The sequence below is a fragment of the Desmodus rotundus genome, chromosome 12, assembly GCF_022682495.2.
Source record: "Desmodus rotundus isolate HL8 chromosome 12, HLdesRot8A.1, whole genome shotgun sequence".
Taxonomy (NCBI): Eukaryota; Metazoa; Chordata; class Mammalia; order Chiroptera; family Phyllostomidae; genus Desmodus; species Desmodus rotundus.
In genome coordinates, this window is record NC_071398.1 from 5,490,633 (window position 1) to 5,514,348 (window position 23,716).

At 42.1% G+C, this 23,716-nt stretch overlaps 1 protein-coding gene across 1 annotated transcript in view; it reads right to left on the bottom strand.

Annotated features, from left to right (window-relative positions):
* Positions 1 to 665: 665 nt before the first annotated feature.
* RBL2 (RB transcriptional corepressor like 2) overlaps positions 666 to 23,716 on the bottom strand; it is a 35,634-nt gene continuing 12,583 nt past the window's right edge. Inside the window, exons 8-22 of the mRNA XM_024551440.4 lie at positions 23,401 to 23,587; positions 20,595 to 20,761; positions 18,484 to 18,593; positions 17,694 to 17,797; positions 15,442 to 15,579; positions 14,214 to 14,378; positions 13,597 to 13,711; positions 12,191 to 12,457; positions 11,712 to 11,992; positions 11,448 to 11,624; positions 7,968 to 8,039; positions 7,278 to 7,380; positions 6,489 to 6,694; positions 5,729 to 5,893; positions 666 to 923 (exon numbers count right to left, since the gene is read on the bottom strand). Of these exons, the coding sequence (XP_024407208.2) occupies positions 753 to 923; positions 5,729 to 5,893; positions 6,489 to 6,694; positions 7,278 to 7,380; positions 7,968 to 8,039; positions 11,448 to 11,624; positions 11,712 to 11,992; positions 12,191 to 12,457; positions 13,597 to 13,711; positions 14,214 to 14,378; positions 15,442 to 15,579; positions 17,694 to 17,797; positions 18,484 to 18,593; positions 20,595 to 20,761; positions 23,401 to 23,587 (2,428 nt within the window). The 3' untranslated portion in view covers positions 666 to 752. The remainder of the gene's footprint in view (positions 924 to 5,728; positions 5,894 to 6,488; positions 6,695 to 7,277; positions 7,381 to 7,967; positions 8,040 to 11,447; positions 11,625 to 11,711; positions 11,993 to 12,190; positions 12,458 to 13,596; positions 13,712 to 14,213; positions 14,379 to 15,441; positions 15,580 to 17,693; positions 17,798 to 18,483; positions 18,594 to 20,594; positions 20,762 to 23,400; positions 23,588 to 23,716) is intronic.

Here is a 23,716-nt window from a genome sequence, read left to right on the forward strand (position 1 = left end):
ATCCCTATTAATGGGCGGGGTGGGGGGGCCTGGAGAATTTAAAATACATGCCCCAAAGGTGGCTACTGGCGCTTAACAGTTCTAAAAAAGTACAAAAGCATCAAAGATGATAGTATTCAGCCTAGAAGTTCTGTACTTAATATAAAGTTCACACTGTAGAAAGTGCCGTCACAATACACAGCAAAACCTGGGTTTCGGAGTCATGCTTTTCCAGCCCTAAAGTGCCACTGCGTACACACCTCACGCACACACCGCACACCACACCGCCGAGCACTGTCACCCTGCACCACCACACCTGACGGGGAAGCACACCGAGGGGCGGGGCCGGGGGTCTGGGCTCCCTCGTTAATGCTTCAAAAAGGCAGGCTTCTCACACTCCTACCAGGTGTTTCAGAACAAAATACCTAGTCTTTGTGTTGCTTTTCATGAGAGCCAGAGCAGACCACAAAACAGGTGGGAATGAACTGAAATACATTTCGCTGCTGGAGCAAGGTCAACAGAGACCTCGTACACTACGTCAGCATGCTTGGTTCTCTACAGTACCTGTGAAAGCTTTGCCAAGGAGTTAAAAATCCCAGTTTGGATTCTAAGCAGCACTGATGGCAAGCACTGAGTGGTAGGAAAAAAGGCAGACGAGATAAGTAAAAATAAGGATACTGAAGAGATTAAGGAAAAGAGCCCCATAATCTAGCATGCATTAAATGATGCTGTTAAACAGTTTGCGAAAAGAGTTTCAATACAGCAGACTAACCTCAGTGGGCACCTCGGTCATTAGCTACGTCTTGGAGACGGCGGATTAAGGCAGAATGATTTTCTGGGCAAATTCTTTTGGCAGGTGATTCACTTCCATCTTCCAAAACAATCCCTCTCTTTTTGGTTGGAGTTTCTCCCGTCCGTATCATACTGTTAATCTCTCTTAGTCTCTAGAGGGAAAAATAGATACAAAAACTTTAAAGTGCTGATACATATAGATTTAGTGTTAAGGTGAAGTACCTCAAATGAGTTAAGTTTAAGGTTTACCTTACGGAGTCTGAACATCTTCATAAACAAAACTAAATTATACAGCCTTGCAATTTCACTTCTCAGCTGGCAGAGACTGATGGCTGTCTGGGGTGGAGGAAGAGCAGCTCCCTTTCCTAGCAAGCTCTAGGGGTTACTTCTTGTGTGCTTTCCCTCTACAAGTTACCAACCATGACATCCCCATGCCACGTATAATCAGCTCCAGTTTGTTCGGTCTGGCAGTCCTTCTCAACTGGAGTTTCACAAGAGAAGCCAGCCTTGATTCCCTACAGCATCCTTGTCAGTGATTTATTCGAGTGGTCCAGAACATAATGGTCCTCTATTATCCTGGGGAGAACTGAGAAAGCACTGTCAGAGTGCTGGAGACTGGGTCTGTTTTCAGTGCCTTTAGCATGAAGTTTCTCCAAAGCCCCAAAAGCCAGTTTATCACATTATTTTCTGGTAGTTTTTTTGATTAAGAAAATTGTTTCATGTGCTGCTTCACTTCCATGTGTTCTGCTGGAAAGCACACTGAGCACAGTCACATGCACTTGAACAAGAAGCTGCCTTAGACCTCCCACATCACTGTCTGTGGGTCACGTCTCTGCCTGCCACCTAGTGCTCCATGGTACGTCTGTCACGGCTTCAGCACCAGCTGTTGAAAAAATTTGTTTCTCCACCGAACTGCTTTTGCACATTTATCGAAAACTAGCTGGCCATATACAGGGTGGGGCAAAGGAGGTCCACAGTTGTTTGAATAGAAAATAACACAATGATAAGTAATACGAGAGTAAACTGTAGGCGTACTCACAACTGTGGACCGCCCTGTGCCCCGCCCCGTGTGGTCTGCTCCCGGGCTCCAGGTGCCCTGTGGATCTGCAGGCCGCTCTCACCCGCACCTCTGTCTTGAGCCCCGCAGTGTTGTAATAAGCCTTGGAATCAGTGTGAGTGCTTGGAGTTTTTCTAAAGTCCTGTTAGTCACTCAAGTTCCTCTGTATTTTCATATGTTTTGAAACAGTTAATTTATACAAATAATTCTTCTGGAATTTTGACAGGATTAGGTTTAATTTATAGATCATGTGGGAAAAATTGGAGATCTTGATACTGTTTTTCAATTCATGAATATATGTATCTCTCCATTTTCTCACTCTTTAAAAGTCCCTTCACCAAGACTCTGTCGTGTTCAGGATACAAGTCTTACACATCTCTCACCAGACTTACCTGTATTTAATTTTTTAATGCTGCTTACAGTGTTTAAAAATTCTCTGACTTCTAATTCCTCATTGCTAGTATATAGAAATAATTTGGCTTTTGCATATTAATCATGTAACCTTTGTAATCTTACCTGTACCTTTCTGTAGATTTTGTGATTTTCCTATGCAGAAAATTGTTGTGAATGGAGACAGTTTTCTTCTTTTTCAATCTGTCTTCTCTGTCTTGCCCTATTGTATGTTATATGCCAGGGCCCACAGTTACACTGTTGAACGGGAGTAATAAGAGCAGATATCCATGCCTCCTTCCTGATCTTAAGAGGGAAGACATTGTCTTTCTCCATTAAGTATGATATTAAGTATGAGGTTAGCTATAGATTTTTTAAATACATATTTTTATCAGGTTGAGTTAGTCTCCTGAGAGTTTTACCATGACAGACTGTTGGATTGTTTAAAAGATAATAGGGGTAGTAAGATTGTCCTGAGTGTTTTGGAAGTTCGTCTTTCAAAGAATTGGTTGGTACATTTCATCCTATCACATTCACTGCAACAAAGTTGGTTTTCCTCCTTCATTGCACTTTTCACGTCCATTGGGCCTGTGCTGCTATCGCTCATTTCTGGTACTGGTAACATGTCTTGTTTCTCCTGCTTAGTCTATACAGAGACATAGCAAATTTTATCTTCTCAAAACAAAAAAACCCAAACCCTTAACTTTCAATGGCCTTAATTTTCTCTGCTTTAAGATATTTTTCAGCGACTCCTGCTCTTTTTCCAGTTGCTTAGGTCATAATTTGAGACCTTTCTTCTTTTCTAATACAGGTGTACTTAGCGCTATAAATTTCTGCCTTAGCACTCTTGCTGCATTCCACAAACTTTGCTATGTTAGTTTACATTTAGTTCCAAATACTCTCCAGTTTCTTTTTTTCTTAGACTCACAGAATTATGCAATTTAGTTCCCCAAAATTTCGGAGTTTTCCAGATACCTTTGTTAGTGATTTCTAATTTAATTCCACTGTGGTCAGAAAACACATTATTTGAATCCTTTACAGAAACTGTCCCCACTGGCAGGAACCCCCCATTTCCCCCGACGGCAGGCAATCAATCACTAATAATCACTAATCTACTCTCTGCTTCTGTAGGTCTGCCCACTTGGAACATTTCCTATACGTGGAGTGACGTGATATTTATCCTTTGGTGACTGCCTTCTTTCACTAGCGTAAGGTTTTCAAGGTTCACCCGTTCTGCAGTGTGTGGCAGTGCTTTTTATTGGGGTAATAGTCCATCGTATGGATAGACATTTTCTGTATTCATTTGATGGGGTATTTGTGTTATAACCCCTTAAACTGTATGTCTTTATACTTAAAGTGTTACATATAAGCAACAGATAGTGAGCTCTTCACCCAGTGTTACCATTTCTACCTTTTAATTGGTATATTTAGACCATTTACATTTAATTGCTATTTGTTTGCTTTTTTCCTGTATGTTCTTCCCTTTTTCAGCCTTCTTTTGAAATATTTTATTTCCATTTAACTCTTTATCTACTTGGAATTTATGTGGTTATCAGATGAAAATCTAGTATTAGAGGAAGTATCAGTCATTTCCTCCAACTCCAGTTGCTTTTTGGGACTATTATTAGAGTAAACCTATGCAATAGTTGGAAGAAAATTCATTTTTTAATATTTTATCTTATTATTTAGAAACATTAGTTATGTATCTTCATTTATTCCAATCTTTTAAAATATAATTCAAGTTAATTTTTCTGCAAAGATAAATTTATTACAAGGCATGTGATACTTTGCTGCTATTATAGGAAAAGTTTTTCTATTATATATATTTTTTCTATTATATATATTTTTAAGATTTTATTTTTAGAGAGTGGGGAAGAGAGGGAGAGAAACATCAAGGTGTGGTTGTCTCTCATGTGCCCCCTACTGGGGACCTGGCCTGCAAACCAGGCATGTGCCCTAGACTGGGAATCAAACCTGTGACCCTTTGGTTCGCAGGTCCACGCTCAATCCACTGAGCAACACCAGCCAGGGCCTATTATATTTTCTAACAGCTTTTCTGCTTTACTTGTTCTCCCAACTTCCTATTTTAAAAGATTTCAAGCTTACAGAGCAGTTGGACAAATAGCATACTGCCTACCCATTTATGGTCATCAACGTTTACCTCATTTGTTCTCTATACTCTTCTAGTTGAACTATCTGAAAATAAGTTACTGACATTGGAACAGTTCACCTCTGAATACTTCAAGTATATTCTCCGGCATAACCCAGTACCATCATCAATACCAAAGAAATTTAACAGAAATTTTAGAACTAGTAACACTGAAGTCCATGTTGACTTTTCCCACTTGTCCCCAATGTGTCCTTACAGTTGAGTTTTGCTATGTAGCATCCATTGCATTTGGCTGTCACGTGCGTGTCTTTACAGTTTGCTTCTCTCCATACAGTGCCCTCCCACCACCTGCCCCTTCTCACAATACTAACATCTTTTAAGAATGCAGGCCTGCCCTGGCCGAGAGCTCTGTCAATTGGAGCATCCTTGCATACACCATAAGGTCATGGGTTCGATTCCCAGTCAGGGCACATACCTGGGTTGCAGATGTGATTCCCCCAGTTTGGGCACATATGGGAGGCAACCAATTGATGTTTCTCTCACCTCTCCCCAATCAATAATAAACAATCCTCAGGTGGAGGAAAAATACCCTCCAGGCCATTTGTTTAATGGGTGTTTCTTTCTAAGCAATCTTTATAAAGACAGACCTCACCGGAGGGCCTTTAAAATCCAGTCACACTCCTTATTCAGTGATTCTTCCTAATTACATTTCCTTTCACACCTCAGCAACTTCTCATCCATTAAGACCTGATTCGAGGCTCCCTCCCTGTCACAGACTAAGGCAGACGCTGCACACAATCTATGCTAACATGACCACCACACTGCACTGGGACAAAATGCCCCCTTCTCCCCTCAAGTGAAGAAGAGAGACTGCCTGTTGCAGAAACAGGCGCTCAGTGATTAGGGAAAGAAAATTTGGATCTCTAAACAAAAATTTTATAATTTTACAAATGGAATAAATGCAAAATCCCAGGCTTACACTACAATGTTTAAAGTGCACAAACAGGAAAAATCCACATCCCTTAATCAATTTCCAACTCAAATTCTCCCCTCAAATCTCTGATTTTGGCTCTATTAGGACTTAAGTGTTCACTTTTTAAAGATTTTATTTATCTATTTTTAGAGAGAAGGGAAGGGAGGGAGAAAGGAACAGAGAGAAACATTGATCTGTTGCCCCTCCTCACATGGCCTCAACTGGGGATCTGGCCCACAATCCAGGCACATGCCCTGACCAGGACTCGAACTAGCAACCTTTCAGTTCACAAGCTGGTGCTCAATCCACTGAGCCACACCAGCCGGGGCCTAACTGGTCATTTTCCCCTGGCAGTTCCCATCAACCCTGCTTCTAGAATCTTAAGCACTCTGGAGTTAGGAAAAGCCAAGATGTATGTCAGGCTCACCTTTGCAGGACTATTGCTGAAGTAGTAGAAAATCTTTTCTCGAGGAGAAAATATTGTGTCATTTTTATGCGGGGAAATGTAGATAGCATGATTTTGAGACAACTGTATTCGGCGAGGGGAGCCTGTTCTTATAAACGGATAGGGAGAGAGTGGAGGAGCATCCGCCTGTCAAAAAAAAAAACAAAACAAAACTCAGTATTTCTTAGAAAGCTAAACAAAAGTTCTAACCAGGTATTTTTTAAAAGTGGGTGTTTTTATTGTAAGAGTTAAGAGATATAATAAATCATTAGCTTGATGAATGGTAAATAGTGACAGCGACAAGTAAGCCTAAAGAAAACCACACGAACAGCAAACGTGTAAGAGCTCACTGGGTGCCGTCCCTCTCTCGGGCACTCCCGGTGCAGTATGTCGTCTAGTCCTCACAACCACCCTGGGAGGGGGGACTCCTCTCATCCCCGTTTCACGTGGGAGAAACAAAGGGCACAGGGCAAGTTCCCTCGCACGGTCCCCACAGCCGCTGAGTTCCGGACAACGGGAAACCACGCCTGCTCTCTCGTACTGTAATCTGTAGGGAGCCCAAATACCGTCGTATTCTTGTTTAACGCTACAGGACGATATAGGCTGTATTACTCAAATGATTTATCAGACTTAACAAGAGAATTATTTGTAAAAGTAGTTTACAAATGGAGTGGCTTGAAGAGAAGTGTTCCTTATCCCTCTCAAGTGAAAGAAACTGTGAAATGATCCCCATCAAACTCACTATGTTTGCCTGTGAGTACTTCATGGCAAATGACTTAATTTGCTTTATGTAGATGTTGTTGTAGAACTGAATGAGGTCGCCCCTCTCCTCCTCCTCCAAGTCACTGTTGGCGCCTGTGAGACGCGTAGGTGTTGGAGGCGCACTGCTGGGCTGTGGGACAGGCAAGGTGCTGCTGGACCTCATGACAGGACTGGAGTCTCTGCTGGCTGCAGCAGGGAGAACAGACGGTGTTAGAGAAGGCTGCTGATGCAGACTGTTTTTAAAAGGAAAGTTCAGTCGGATACGGGCACACAGCTACCTGCTCTACTTGTGCTACGGCAACAAATGGCACTTAATTCTTCACGTGAGGGAGCACAGCACAGGTGCGACAGTAAGTGCCACTGTCACCCCCAGGCCGTAAATGGAGGAAGGCATACTGAGTAGTGTTCACTGGTAAGTTACAGAGAATTTTCTAGGACCTGAGCCCTGCACTAAGTGGTGCACAGAAACAGTTAGGGACGGAGTTTCCATAGCGTGGTTTCAGTTCACACGCCAGACCCTGACGTGCCAGGTTCCTGCCCAAAACCTCTAAGTCCCCTGGAGAAAAACCTTCTACACCGTTTGCCTCAAAGCTATGGGAGGAAGGGCAAGCAACTTTGCCACTAAATTCAGAGTTCTGTTTATTATTCCAGCAAATTCTTTGCCAATAAAACAGTTTCCTTCGTAATAGTAATCCTCGGTTTTCTAGGCCTGAAAGGTAAGAGCAGCCCCTGACTGGGGCGTGCACACCCCCACGGCAATCCCACTTACTCCTGTCTTTTAGCTCTGTTGGCGAGTTCTGGTGGCTCCTGCTGTCACTGCCGCCGGAATCCCTTCTTTTCTTTTTCCCCTTTATCAGGACACTTCTGTAGATCTTTAGAGAGGCCGTGACAAGGAGGTAGAAATTAATAATTAGTAAGTACATCCCAGGCCATATGACCTTGACATGTTACTTAGTGCTCACAACACCCCCATGTATAATAGTTATCGTCCTCAGGGGAGGTTAACAAATGCAGCCAACATCATGTATCACATAACAGATTCAGGGTTTACACCTGGGGCTGTCTGGCTTGAAATTCCAAGTACTGCCCACAACACAGCAGTAACAGTAGCCAACCATAAAATGAAGTCATTCTAAGCCAAATACAAAGATCTCACATACCTACCTCTTTAATAGCATTAAAGGTAAAATGAGTTTTAAAATTTGATTAAATATGCTATGTTTCCTAAACCAGACAGAAAGATGACAAAGAAACCAACAACTTCCTAACTGAATTGGATGTTGGTCACTTCCTATCATTACCTTTGGGAGAAAAGAGGACTTAAACGAACGACTTCCTTTAAAGTCAAGTCTTAACTTCTTTGGCCTGGAGAAAAGGCTGCAGGTCAGCTCTGGCTAATTTTTTGTATTCATCGAAGACTCTAAGCTTTATTTTCAGCCCTGAAAGGAAATTTACTGACCTGGCTCCGGGCCTGTGGCTGAGTCCTGTAACAACGCATAATATTCTGGAAGGACTTGTCATCTTTTGTGACCTGGAAAAAAGAATAAGAGTATTTTGTGAGAGAAACTGACTTTTAGCAAAATGTTGTGTGGAACACTATAGACTTGCTCCACAGGGAAACTGGTGAAAACTGCATTTAAAAACCAGTCACCTAAAGTGTCTGGAAACGGCCCAAGGGGCACACAGCAAATGGAGACACTCTACTGAAATCTAACGTGCAGCAACAACAGGGGTGGTCAGTGGTGTGTGAGCCAAGACCTGGGACAAAACAGACAGTAACATGAAAATTCCACTGGAGGAACAGCACAGTGTTTTGCTTACTAGGGACCCAATGAAATAACGGACAACTTCTCATCAGAAATCAGGGAGGCCAAGCAGCAGTGGGGACCGTGCCAAGTGCTCCAAGTAAAACCGAGGAATCGGGTCTCCAGCGAAGTGAAATACTAAAGAAAGTTCTTCAAACTGAAAGCGAGTGACTCCAGGGAGTAATTCAAATGCGAAGAAACCGGTCAAGATAATTACATAACTCTGAAGGCAGTACAAACTGTCTCCGTCCTTCTCACAACCGCGCGAACAGCATGTACAGAACGCATCAAAGGACCTGCAACCTAGAAATACGGACTGTGTGCCACCCGCAGCCCAAAGAGGGCGGGACCAAAGGGATGACTCCGCACGACAGCTCAGCCAAAGCAACCAATAACGACAGTCAGAAATGACAGATAAGGTCAAATAACAAAGGTGTAAATAAATATTTATACTTTCACACTATACTCCCTATCGCAGTTCCTTTGAAAGTCCAATCATATAAAATGACAGTGCGTTGTTGAATTGGTAACATTTACGGATACTATATGCACTATAATACTACCACCAGAAGGATGAAGAGGAAACAGCTATTAAAAGTAATACTTTAACATCTCACTGGAATGAAGTTAGTATAAAACTGAAGCTGAAGATGTATGTGTATGTAGGGGTTCGGGGAAGTGGGGAGATGGTCAAAAGGTACAAGCTTCAGTTATAAGTGAATTCTAGGGATTAGAGAGCTAACATAGAGCGTGTCATACTGTGAGTGTCATTAACAGCAAAATACAATATTATATACTTGAAAGCTGCTGGGAGAAAATAAAAGTTACTAAAGAGGGACATTTTATAATGATAAAATGTGAAAGAGAGAAGACTCAATTACTAAGAAAATAATTTGATAAAGAAAAAGAAGACTATAAGGGAATATTATGAACTGTGCTCCAACAAATTAGCGTGGAGGAAATAGACAAAATTCCTAGAAAGACACAAACTGCCAAAACTGATTCTAGAAAAAGATAACGTGAACAGAATCATGACAAGAAAAAGAACCCTTCATCAATAAACTGCCCACAAAGAGAAACTTAAGGCTCCAGTGCCTTTGCTGCCGAGGTCCACCAGACATTTGAAGAACTAATACCAATTCTTCACAAACTCTTTCGAAATGCAGAAGGAGCCCTTCCCTGTGAATTATGACCCTATGCCCAAGGAAGATTTACACCAGGAAAGCAAGCAAGGTTGGTTTAATGTATGAAAATCAATCAGCAAAACTTAAAACCAGGATAAATCTTTACAACCTTGGATCTGTCCATGCATTCTTAGACATTATGCCAAAAGCACAAGCAGTGAAAGAAAAAAGTCTTCATCAAAATTAAAATTTTTTATGCTTCAAATAATGCTATCAAGTGAAAAGGTAACACAATGAGAGAAAATATTTGCAAATCACATGTATCTCATAAGGCAGTTGCATCCAGAACATGTAATACCTCCTACAATTTGACAACAAAAAGCAAACAGTCCACTCAAAAATGGGCAAAGGATTTATACATACTTCTCCAAAGACATACAAATGAGCAATAAGCAAGTGAAAAAGTACTCCGCCTATCATTAGTCGTCAGAGAAATGGAAATACCACAGTGAGATAGTTCTTCATACCCACTGGGATGGCCAGGCTCAGAAACTCAGGTAAGGGCCAACAAACACAATAAAAGCCGTCAGGATCATGAGTCCGTAGGGAAACAGAAAACCAAACCGCAATAAGGTACCAGTCGATACACACTGGGATGGCTAAAGTAAAAACTATGCTGCCCTGGCTGGTGTGGCTCAGTGGACTGAGCACTGGCCTGCAAACCAAAGGGTCACAGGTTCAACTCCCAGTCAGGGCACATGCCTGGGCTGCAGGCCAGGTTCCCAGTAGGGGGCTTATGAGAGGCAACCACATACTGATGTTTCTCTCCCTCTCTTTCTCCCTCCCTTTCTCTAAAAATAAGTAAATAAAATCTTTAAAAAGAAAATGGAAAACAAGTTGGCAAAGATGTAGACAAACTGGAATTCTCATGCACTGCTGTGACAGACAAAATGGCAGTTCCTCAAAAAACTGAACACAGAAACAATGTATGACCCAGCAGTGCCACTTCTGGGTACACACATGAAAGAGCTGAAACCAAAATGCGAAAAGACACTTTTATCCCCATGTTCACAGTAGCATTAGTCACAACAGCCAAAAAGTGGAAACGTCTCAAGTGTCCATCAATGATGGGCACACAAAATGAAATCTACCCATACAATGAAATATTATTCAGCCTTAAAAAGAAAGAAAATGATCACTCATACTAAAACATACATGAATCTAGAGGACATGCTACTAACAAACGAGTCCCAAAAGGACCAATATGCACACTTCCACTTCCGTGAGGCACGCACACAGTCTACACACAGTCTGCTTCGTTCAATCAGAGAGAAAGCAGGAGGGTGGTTACCAGGAACCGAGGAGAACGAGACTGGAGGGAAATCACTTAATCAGTAAGTAGTTCCACTTCGCAGGGATGGAAATGTTTTGAATCTAGATAGAGGTGGTGGGTGTGTAACACTGTGAAAGTACTGAATGCCGCTGAATTGTTCGTTTAAAAATGGCTTGTTCTGTTACATGTATTCCCCCTCAAGTAGTTAAAAAACAAAGTCTGATAACAAAGTGCTGATGAGAACGTGGAGCCATCAGGACTTCCATTCTCAGCTGGTGGAAATGCAAAATGGCGCAGTGACTACTGAAAACAGTCTGGCAGTTCCTCGGTGGTTAACACGGAGTTACCATGTGACCACCTAGCAATCCACCCCCTACACCCACACTGCAATGAAAACATCTGTGCAAAAACTTGTGCACGAATCTTCACAAATAGCCAAAAATTGGAAACAATCCATTAACTGAAAAGTGGATAAACACAATCCTATGCAGTCATACTACGGAAAATGGTGTTTTACTCGGACTGCGATGATGCTTATACGTATTGTGAGTGCCCTAAAATCTACTGAGTTATTTTAAATGAGTTACATGGGGTGTGACTTGTATCTCAGTAAAGCTGTTAAAAAGGTCCTGAGAGGAAGGAAGTAGCATCGTTTTCTTTACATCCCGGGTACTCACTTTCGCCATCACGTAAATGGCGCACATTAACAACTGGTCCAGATGTCTGTCCATCATAAGCTCAGGACACTGCACTATGGAGAATTCAAAGCAGGTCCAGATTTTCTTCCTTAGGTTGTCTGAGATATCCAGCTTAACACAAAGATCCCGAAGGCGGACCCCTGCTAAGTGGTAAACCTAGTAGAGGAACACAAACGTTTCAAACTTCGTTTATCTAACACATTTCCCAAGCTCCGGACCCGGTAACGGCACGCGAACAATTACCTTTCTCAAGAAAAGTGACAACGAGCTGGTCTTCCGGGGCCTCACACTGCTGCTGCTCGGAGGTGGCCCCTGTCTCTGCTGCTGTCCACCCGAGGAAATCTGTTGAATGGCCACCTGACCTGAGACTTGCAAGGCTGCTCCTGTCACCTGTTGAGAGCTCAGGTTTCCAGCCAGGGCTTGGGCACTGAGGGGCTGGACAGAGCCAGTCACGGCTTGTGCCTGCCCCCCCACATTGACTTGGACGGGGAAGAATGTTATCCCTCCGTTTTCATTGGCAATGCCTGCAGTTTGTTACAAAGAAAAAGCACACGGAAATGTTGACGGTACAAGGTTCTCCAGGCAGGGGCTCCCAATTCCTGCCCCGCTTCACACCTTTCCCGTCTGAACGCTTGTTTCGTACCATCATTCCAGCCAAATCGCGGGTATCTTTCTAATAAATGCCAAAAAACCCCCTCGTGAACCAACCCCGCCTTCCTTACCTTGTACAGGAATGGTCACAGTTTGTCCATTGTTGGCTGTGACAGTGGCTGTTGCCATGGTGACCAAAGTCTGTCCGGGAACTGGTGTGACAGAAACAGCCTCCCCAGACACGTTCTGCACAGAGACAGCGTTGACTAGGGGCTGTGGAGGCACGCGCGCTGGTGTCCCTCTGTCGGAGGGGCTGTCGTCCACAAACAGCCGTCTTCTGGTGGAGCTGACCGTGGGGGAGCTGTACCGCTCGTACACCGCGCTTGAGGACGTTATGCCTGGGGGGAAAGAACGTGAACTGCTTCACTCAGGGAGACTGAGAGCTGAACTCCGTCCGAGCCGGTGTTAGTATTTATTAATGAGTGTTGGAAATACTTCATCATTTAAAAGCAAACAAAAATTACAGGAGTCACACCATAGCTACATTCAAATAATGAAAATTGAGGTGAACACTATTTGAGCAAAATACAGAGAGACTTTGTCTCCCAGTGCCCCTTCTTCACCCCACCTCCTGCTAATCCAAATCTGGCTTCGTCCTCCACGGCTCCAGGGTCTTGCTGAGCAAGGGGCAACTTGAAGTATTCTATTTGTCCATGGTATTTCTGACCATATTCAATTTCTACCTAACACTCACGTAAAAAGTGCTTTTACGACAAGCCCACTGCTTGAGAAGGGGACTTGATGGATTTGATATTCCTATAGTACCATCTGGGAGTATTTATTCCCCCAGTTTTATGAATCTTTGTCTTTGTCCACATACAGAAAATTACTAAAACTTGCCCTGGCTGGTGTGGCTCAGTGGACTGAGTGCCAGCCTGCGAACTGAAAGGTCGCCGGTTTGAATGCCAGTCAGGGCATGTGCCTGGGTAGAGGCCAAGTCCCCAGTTGGAGGCACGTGAAAGGCAACAGTCGATGTCTCTCTTGCACCATTGATGTTTCTCTCCCTCTCTCCTTCCCTTACCTTCTAAGAATAAGTAAAATTAAAAAAAAAAAAAAAAAGGAAATTACTAAAACTCAATAATATCCTTCAGAAAGAATGGACATAACATGTTTTGGATTGAAATAAGCTTTATTTTTTTAAACACCTTTACTGAGACAGAATTCGCATATATTTCACCCATTCAAAACTGTAATAATTCAATGGTTTTGATATATTTTTAATTGTGGTAAAATAATTAAAAATACATAAACATACACTTTAAAAATAGGAAACGTTAACTAGAGTATGCTTTTTAAAAACACTTGGTGTACCACGCATCTCCCTGGGTTCTTAGAGAAGAGCATTGCGTGGACTCTAACGCACGGAGTGTTCTCTCCCACATGCGCCCCGCGGACTTCACCGGCAGGCTTAGATGGGGTTTAACCCTCAGACGCGAGGCTTCCAAATCCACGCCCCGCTATTTTAAACAGAACTTACTTCTCCCAAGCACTCCAGAGTCGGCCCGAATTTCACTCACTCTTCTGGGGTTCAAAGGGGAGCCCGCAACGCAAACACGCTCATCTGCTCTTTCCAGGCTATGCGGGGGCACGACCTGGAAAGAATTGTTCACACGGAAGGCCACATTCAAAAAAGCATTCTGATAAAAAATACAGTAGTAACCTAAGGTAAAAAAACTATCTTGGCTCATCCGTTATTCCATCTATCACCTGGCTTTTCCACTTTCATACTGAAGTTAAATTCTGCAAGGCTTAAAAATTTCAAAACCTAGTAAGTAGACAATAAATGTAAATCAACATTCCCTACTGACTTGGAGAATTAGAAAAGCAAGCATTCTAAGATACATAAACTTGATTAAGAATTCAAGACAGAACCCCGACTTCTTACTCTGTCACTGGAAACTTGGGGCAATCCCAAGCCATTTCTGATTCTCATGTCCTAGCGGATATGGGGTGATGAGACCCCATTAAACCCAGACGCTGCCCTCCCACCCCGCACAGGGGAGACTCTTACTGCTCCCTGGGAAAGAGGACCATGGGTACACTAGCTATCCATGTACTTGCATTGCAGAGAGGTGTTAAGACACTTTCACAAACCTCTTCACAAGTAGGGACTCTGTTGTCGTTGTCTCTAATTCTGTCCCAGAGTGGGGACTCTGATTTCCACGCCAAATGATCCAAGATCTGCTCTTCAATCTGATTGAGGTGTTTTACCACCTCTCTGCAGAGGCCGTCTTCTGCCCTAATGAACACTTCTATCACCTGAAATAAGGAAAATGCTCTGGGTTAGTCATGATTAGTGTGCTTTTACAAAAATTGTTTAAGTATAAAAAATGGGTAAATTTAATTTTTTACATATTTATAAGTACAACAAAGACAATTTATTAAAAAATTACAACTTTAAATAATAGTACTATTTTGAAACAGCTGTTCTTCCTTTCACGGTCTTTATAAATATTTAAACTGCATGAATGAGTTATATTAAATCATGTTAGTGCTGTATTTCAAAAATTTTTTAATGAAAGAACATGTCTTATCTGTTGAGATTGAAAACATTACTCTTTAAATTTCATATTTAAAAACTGCAGCCCTGACAGGTGTGTCTCAGTTGGTCGGGTGTTGTCCCGCAAAGCAAAAGGTCACCGTTTTGATTCCCAGTCAGGGCACATGCCTGGGTTGTGGGTTTGGTCCCAGCTGGGGTGCGTACGAGAGGCAACCGATCGAGGTTTCTCTCTCACTTCAATGTCTCTCTCCCCGCCTTTCTCCCTCCCTTCCCCTCTCTCTAAAAATATATAAGTGAAAATCTTTAAAAAAAACTGTGAACATTCAGTATGTGCCACTATAAAAATGTTTTGACTGCTGAATCTGAATTAAATTCATACACTAAATTAATATTAAGGGGACAACTACCAAATCAATGCCATAACTCTGTGCCTCATGTGAAAGCAAAGTTTTGCTTCTGAGGCACACTCAAGACTATTTACTTTCCATAAAGCTAAAAAAAGAGATTGCTATACAAGATTAGCTAGTGATGTGTTTGCTAGTTTTTAAAAACCTTCTTAAGCTCATAATATAAAAATATTCTAAAAGTCTTTATGAAATAAAAGGAATCAATTGAAGCTTTACTGAGAATAGGCCTTTGTAGGAAAATTCATATAGTTCTTAAGACTCTATTTCTTCTCTGCTCCCCAAAGAGCAGAAATTATTAAACATGTAATTAAAATTAAAAGAAATGAACTTAGATATTAAAATGAACTAGATGGCTAACAACAGGAAGTTGGTCTCATCTATAATTTCCTCGTTAGTACCAGATTTTTAAAAATACCTTATAAAAGTGATAAAATGGCACATCAAATACTTCAGTAATAAATGGAAAATTCCCAGGAGGCTTGTAAGAAAAAGTGACGACCTCCAGGCAGCAGGCCACAAGTGATCTGTGGAATGCATCTTGTTCCAGAATGTTCTGTAAAACAGTTAACATTTAGAAACATTAGCCTACTCGACCAAGACATTTCATACCCAGTCAAGTTATTCTCTGAGTTGGTGAGACGTATGTGCTCATTTTCTTACAAGAGTTTTCTTAACTTGATATTATAAGTCCATTTTTTAGCAACTTTCAAAAATCTTACATATTATGAAATATAGCCGATGCAAAAGATTCCTTCGCGAACTAAAATATACACAACACTCCGGTGCTCTGAAGGAGGAGGATCTGGAAAGGCGTTTCACAGCAGCGCTTACTAGAGGGCCACCGGCACAAAAAGGGGGCTGGAAGGCAGGTCACTTGGCTAGATGGTCATGGACCAAAAGTCAACATATTCCCTCAGGGTAACACAACCACAGATGATTTTCACATTTCCTTTTTTTCCCTTATATATTTTCCAAAATTGTACATGTTTATTATTTTTGAATTAAGTATTTATGTAGACACAAAAAGCATAGGCAGTAAGAACAAAAAATAGGTAGACTTCATCAAAATTAAGACCTTTTGTGTATCAGAAAATACTACCAATGAAGTGAAAATATTTGCATACCATATTTCTAGTAAGGGATTAATATCCAGAACATATACCCAAAAGAACGGAAAGAAGAGACTCAAATGGATACTTGTACATCCATGTCCACAATAGCATTATTCACAATAGCAAAAGGTGGAAACTCAAACGCACTTCAACAGGGGAACGGATGAACAAAATGTACTATGTACATATATAGGTGGTGTGCATGTATATATTATTCATTCTTAAAGAGGAATAAAATTCCAATACATGCTGTAAGATGGATGAACCCTGAAAACACGCTAAGTGAAATGGGCCAGACGCAAAAGAACAAATTCCCTAGGATTATATGATGTACCTAAAATAGGCAAATTCACAGAGAGAGAGAAAAGCAGAACAAAGCTTACCAGGGGCTGCAAGGGGGAGTGACTGGGGAGTCACTGTTTATGGGTACAGAAGATCAGTTTGGGGTGACAAAAAAATTCTGAAGACAATTAGTGAGTGGTGAGGGTTGCACAACATTGTAAATGGTTAGTATTAGTGAATTTTGCACTTAAAAATGCTTAAGACAGTAAATTTTATGCAACTTTTACTACAATAAAAATTTTTTTTAATTAATTTCTTAGGTGAGTATACAGGTATCCACTTACTGTCAACTTCTAAACTATAGCTACGTTTTATAATCCCTCTGCATGTGTTACAAAATTTGCCATAAAATAGCTTTTTAAATTCCTACAGCCCCATATACACGCACACACACAACAAATGTAAACAGGTACAAGGAATTAGAACAATTATTGGTCAATCTTATAATTTTCTTTAGAATGTTATTTAAAAAATTAATTAAAAATATTTTCAAGTCCTGGATGGTGTGGCTCAGTGTTTTGAGTGCCGGCCTGTGGACTGAAAGGTCGGGCGGTTTGATTCCCCATCAGGGCACATGCCAGGGCTGCGGGCCAGGTCCCCAGTAGGGGGCGTGCAAGAGCAACTGAATGATGTTTCTCTCACACATCAGTGTTTCCTTTCTCCCTCCCTTCCCATCTCTCTAAATATAAATAAAATCTTAAAAAAAAAATAAATCTTTGATGCAATTAAAAGTAATATCCCTTGTTTAAAATCAACTTACATTTCTGAACTAGTAAAATCTAGAAAAAATAATTACCTTAGCCAAAGAGGAATGGCTGAATAGTTGTTAAAGTCCTACCTAAATATCTGTTATAAATATTCAATACTTACTAAAGAATAAATAATCGATACTCAATTTAAGGCTACAGAAGGCTTGAATAAAGCCTCCCTGTTATTTAAAACTCTGGACGTTCGAATCCTGGAGGAGAGTTCTGCGGCCCACGGGGCCGCTGAGTCACGGCACCTGGCCTGAGACTGAGGGCTGGGGGCAGGCCGTGAAGGAACGGGGAGCACGGGTCTCCTCAGGCGCCAGTCTTACTCCCTCAGACCACGTGTGGTTTCTCTTCTTCACTAACGGCCTGTTTTGTCTGGGGGGGTCTTGGTGGCTGGGGCCCACAGCAAACCCCGTTTCACTGTGCTGACCAGCTGACCAGCACGGTGGCTGTTTACTCACAGATAAGTCCATGTCTCCCAGTCGTTTCTGTTCCTGCTCAGTGACGGTTTCCAGCACTTTGTAGTAAAGCATCTCCGCAATACGAAACTGTCTGCTGGCAACTTCTGCACGAACAACAAAAACAATGGTTACGTGCAAATAAATACTGTGAAAGCTGAGGGTTCATCTCATCCCCTCATCCACAAAATAAAATGCAAAAACCAACACAACTGAGTGCATGCACTTTCTACTGCTGCTATTTCAACCATCCCTACAATTCCTTATTTTTTTCCATGGTAAGTTGTATTTTTCTAAAACTGTGAAATTAAATTTTCACATAAAAAACTGTGATATCATTCCATTAAGACCCACATTTTGGGGGAGGGGGTATGTTTGAACAGAGGAACTCCATGCCAAGAGGTTTACCATTCTACTCCCATTCAGGGTTTTAACCGGTAACTTCAAACAACTCCTTGCACAGATGAGCGTGAAAACAGCTGTCCTCTGTCCTTGTTCTTAACATTCGGAAGAATCACTGTACTTCTATACTTAATATCCAGTCTACAAATGAAAACTAAGATTTTCCAAACAAAAAAAGGACCAGAAGACCAACATAATAAAGATATTAGTCTAAAATTTCTCTTATTGAGAAGGGCACAGAAACCAGTTGGTTGACAAAGAAATCAGAGAGCCATATTCTAGCCCTCAACCTAAAAGCTTATCTTTTCTTCGTATTTCTGACTCAGTTACCAAGAAAGGACTCCAGGCAGTTAAACCCAAGACGAGAACAAGAGACCGTATTAAGCTTCACCTTTAGCACAGTTACTGGAACCCTCGTCTGCCTGGGAATGCTGACAATATATTTCAGACATTTCTTTCAGTCTGTTGGCAATGGCCTGGGTCGGATCTCTAGAACATGTCCTAAAAAAATAAGAAGAAATTATCTAATTTAAAGGTCTCGCCAAGTTACAAAATGATAAACTGTTTACAACTCTGTCTTTTTACTAACCTGTAAATATAAAACACCCTGAACTCAAACTACACACCCTCCAAGTCGATCCCGGGGGCCCCATACTGTTTTAACAAAGGTGTTGGGATTCCCATTTTCAGTGAAAAAAATTTCTCATGTAAAGTCCCACCTTCTACCGCAGCAAGCTTAGCAGCCCTAACCAGTGCCCGTTTGATGTCCAGGACTGGCCCCCCACCCTGCATATCTGCAGTTACCTACCACAAAAACTGCCCCCAACTGTTTCCCCAGGGGCAGTGCAACTCCCATTAAAACTCTGGAAGAAAACAGAATGAAGGGGTATATAATCTGTACTACAGACTCATATAAACCACTACTGGCATTCTACATCTTTTCCTGCAGAACCAGATTTATTTCATTGTTTTTTTTGTTTGTTTGGTGTTTTTTGGTTTGTTGTTTTTTTTTGTTTTGTTTTGTTTTTTTTTACTAGAAAAGCAATATACATTCAGTGCAGAAGTATTATACAGATTATCACCACGTGGGCTTTTGTAACAACTGTGTTTATCTTGATCATAAACATACATATTCATTGTAAAAATGTAGCAAGCTTAGAAAATTACAAAGAAATTAAAAATCAGTTATAATCCTGCTGGAGATAGCTATTGAGTATCATATACAGACACAATTTTATTTATTAATTCACATAGGTATATTTTTACAAAAATAGGACCTTTTGGTTTTTCCTAGTATCTGTTGGTATTTAAATATCACTAATGGTATTTAAGATTAAAGAAGCTGCTACATCTGGTTAGAGATGGTAAAAAGATTTGCAAGATACTGACATTATATCAGGCTTCTAAAATGTATTCATAAATGCTTCTGTATTCTAGGTAAACAAGATCCATTTAAAAACATGCCTTAGGAAGAGGCCACACAGACATAGCCTGTGGGGTGTCGATCACAATCAAGTTTATGAAAACAGGAGCCCTCATAGAAATGTGGGGGGGATTAGTCAGCCTCGGCGTGTGATGAGCCCAACTGTGAGCGGGGCGTCACTCATGTGGGTGTACAGGGCCTTCACATACCGCCTTCACCTGAAATAAGATGGGTGCCTACAGGGGCTATGGCATCAAATCCAACTTTTAGGACTAACGACCTTTCCAGAATAAGGGTGTTTACAGAGTTTACAAAAGTCACAGTGATTTTAAATTGGTTAGGAATTTAACTGTCTACCTTGTGAAATGTGACCCACCCTCCAGAAATCTGCTCAGGGACAAGCCTCTTCATGAACGCCCTTGACAACTACCATGGTTCCCGGCCCCCTCCCTGGAACGCTGAGACAGAACATGGGTGACAGACAGTCTGGGGCTTTATTGTGCTGTGAGCCACTGACCCCCGTGCTCCGTTCAGAAAATCTGAGTGCTATGGACTGAATGCTCGTCCCCCGAATTCATGCTGAAATCCAATCCCCAGTGTGATGGTGTTTGGAGCACTTGGGAAGTGACTAGGTCGTGAGAGTGGAGCCCCCCAAATGGAATTAGTGCCCTCATAAAAGACACCCTAGAGAGATTCCTCGTCTCCTTCAGCCATGTGAGGACACAGAAAAAAGACAGCAGGAGGTGGTCCTCACCAGACACTGAATCTGCTGACACCCTGAACTTGAACTTCCAGCCTCCTGAACTGTGAGAAATTAATTTCTGTTGTTTGTAAGCTGCCCAGTCTATGGCATTCTGTTACAGCAGCCCGAACAGACTAAGATACTGAGGAAAAATTATCACCTTCTAATCAATCATACATCTCATATTGCTATGTCATCTGCAGACTAACCGTCCTCAGCATCCAACTGATTATTAATTATAATGAGTAAATGACGGCACTAACCGGTGAGAAATTACAATGAGAAATTAGGGAACAGACAACTCAAATCTTAGAAGGCAAGAAAGGCTCAAACCAACCGCAGGATCTGCTGTAGCTTCTCCCCGGGGGCGCTCCGGAGGCCCACCAGCATGTTGTGAAGACGGCCCCGGCTGTGCGTAGCCGCAGAAACCGGGGTCACACAAGGGCTGTTGTCCTTCGTGTGCCGCCCACCAGTGAGTGCGGTGGAGATTCTAAGTGCTTTGGCCTATAAAGGGAGAAAAGAACATTATTTTAGGTCAGAAAGACTTTCAATTCCTTCACAAATGAGAATCGAAGGCAATCGGACTTTGTGTTTATACTATTAACAAATTTTAGTGTTTCAAGTATCACCATTCTTGGAATTTAAACATAACACCACTAGGAGCCACCCTCTCCATGTGAAGATACGTGAAAGGACAATTTGCGTCTGAACTAACTAAAACGTTTATCTCTTCAAAGTCCAAGCCTTAAGATAAAGCACATTTCCCTACACTCCCTCCCTTAAAGCTTAAGCATGAAGGCAAAAATAAGCATTAAAAAATTAAGAATATCTCTGAGAAACAGATATTTTTCTACTGTTTTTGTAAATGCCCAAAGACTGACAAAAGAAAGCTTCAAATAAACCTGGCCGAAATGAAATCCGTGATTTCACAAAAAGTCCATCTCAGTGATCAAACCGGCCTCGAAGAGAGAGCGGCACAAACACAGCCAGACGCAGAAGGGCCGTCCTGGCCCTCCTTTACCCGCGGATGCTAAACTCTGTCAGTTGTTCCCCTTAAAGTAGACAAGGCCTCGCATAAGTTTAAGTCAACATTCTTGAATATAAACATGAAAAATATATGGTTGGATATCAAAGAATTTAAGCATGAGTACATATGTTAATAAAATATCTTTTCTAATTTTTCCAACAAACTCTTAAAGGTTAAGATAGCTTAAGAGTGTTTTTTAATATTTAAGATAAAGCATATTTCCCAATGTATTAAATGTTTTTGTTCTAGAGACAGCTGTAAAAACACCTAGCAAAAATTTCATCTGGTAACAGAACCATTCAAGTTTGAAATACAGAAAAGCACGGAAATTAACCATACAGAAAACAAATCGATATGCTTTTTCCGTCACTTAAATGCTAGAGTCCAGACCTCCACATTGTTTCAAAGAAATTAATTCTATATATTTTCTAGGTCAGTAAGATCGCCTGGGCAGATTAACTACATTCAGAAGGTTGCTCCCTGCCTCAGACAGCTTTTCTTGCCACCAGCTTCTTCCCTGCGCTGGATGGAGCCAAGGGCCTTGCTGGGAGGGCGTTTACAGAAGCAACAGCAGCCAGCAGCATTTCACCACCTGGCCTACAGGTGGCAGTGCTTCCACAAAGGAAAGGAGGTACAAGGACCACAGTCCTCCAAGTCCCACCCTGTCCCGATGGCCCCAGGACACACACACCGCCCTCCCGTCTGTAGAACTTCATTCCTGCATATCTAAACTGCCTACTCAACTTCTCTACTAAGACGCCTAAAAGACATCCCAAACTTAAGATGTTCTCAACCCTAACTCTCAATTCTTTCCCCAGACTTGCTCTTCCCCTCAATAAATGCTAACAGTAAGTATTCGTGGACTGCCTCCGTTCCAAGCACCGAATACAGCACTGGTCATAGTTCCCGAGAAGCTTACCTTCTAATGCAGGGAGACAGATGAGCAATTACCTTCATCTCTCTCCCCCTCACTGTCAGACAAACAATTCTGTTCTTTCTCCCTGCCTACCACCAGACAGCGACACACGCTAAGAGGAAGAGGGAAGGAAGTCTGAGGGGTGCGGAGGATGCTGGCCACTAGTTTATGCAGCGGTCAGATCACCACAGCCAGTCCATTCCCACCACACGGGCATGCTCACTGCTCCCCCAGAAAGCCGATCGCGTTCCTACCTCAGGCCTTTGCGCTTGCCGCGCTCTTGGCTTCAGATTCAGTCTGCAGTTACTCACTTACTCACTTTGGGTCTGTTCATTTCACCTCCACAAAGACATCTTTCCCAGCCACCCTATCTAGCACAGCCCAAGGCCCACACATTCTCCCTTCTCCCCAACACTTCGTACTGTTCCTCTATTTTTCTTCATTTGTCACCTGATACACTGTTATTGACCTTGTTGGTTACGCACTGTCTACCTCCCTACACTAGAGTATAAAACTGGACATTCTTGGCTGTTTTGTTCCTCAGTATCCCCAGGGTGCAGAATACAATCTGGTTGGCACAGGGAATACGTTAAGAATGTTTGTTGAATGAATAATCAAACCAGTCTTAAGTCTGATCTGACAGGTGAGTTACCCCACAGAATTACCCACACTGCCTCTGGGCCCTTGTCGGAAGCTGTGTGTCTTCTGTGGAACCACACAACAGAAGGGAGACTCTCGGTCTTCATCACCCTAAGCGTCTGCATGATCTAGCACCACATGGTCCCACAACTCAGTCTACGAGGGTTTTCAGGCCTCGAGTCTCAGCTTCTCCAGTCTCTTACATAAGGCACCAACTTAGGTCAATCAACTTTTTTTAAATGCCTACTATTTTCAACATATAAAGGCTGTATATTACTGGCCCATGTTTTCAAAACCAACAATCATCAGCATGAAATGTTCATTTAAATTTGTATGAAATTCTCTTTTCTCTCAGATCTAGCCCCAAACTTTGGAAGTTAATGTCGACAATAATTAAATCAGCACACAAAAATTGAGATAACTTTCTCACTGAAGGTAGGTATGAGGGGAATTTTCTTCCTCACAACGGAAACGAGTAAGACACTCACAACACTGCCAGAACACAACAGGACCTCGGCAGCCTGCCCCCCACCCCTGCCCGCCCTGGCTCGGCTCGCCCACCTTGTCAAAGTGCTGCTGAAAGACGTTTCTCATCTGCCCCCTTTCAGCAGCCTCTGCTCCGGAGCCAGTATTCAGACACCTGCAGAGCGTCCCAATCTCCTCTTCAGCATCCTCTCCAAGAAATATCCTTTCGTCTAAGTTCCCAACAGATAAAACATACTCCTCATAGGCCTTACTGATGGCTTTACTACAGGAAGGGAAAAAAAGGCAAAATATACACTCAGAACTGTCATTTCGGTTCATGTTGCAGGCCACTTAATTATTTTTTTGAAATTTTTTTATTTTTAGAGAAAGGGAGGGGGAAAGAGAGGGTTAG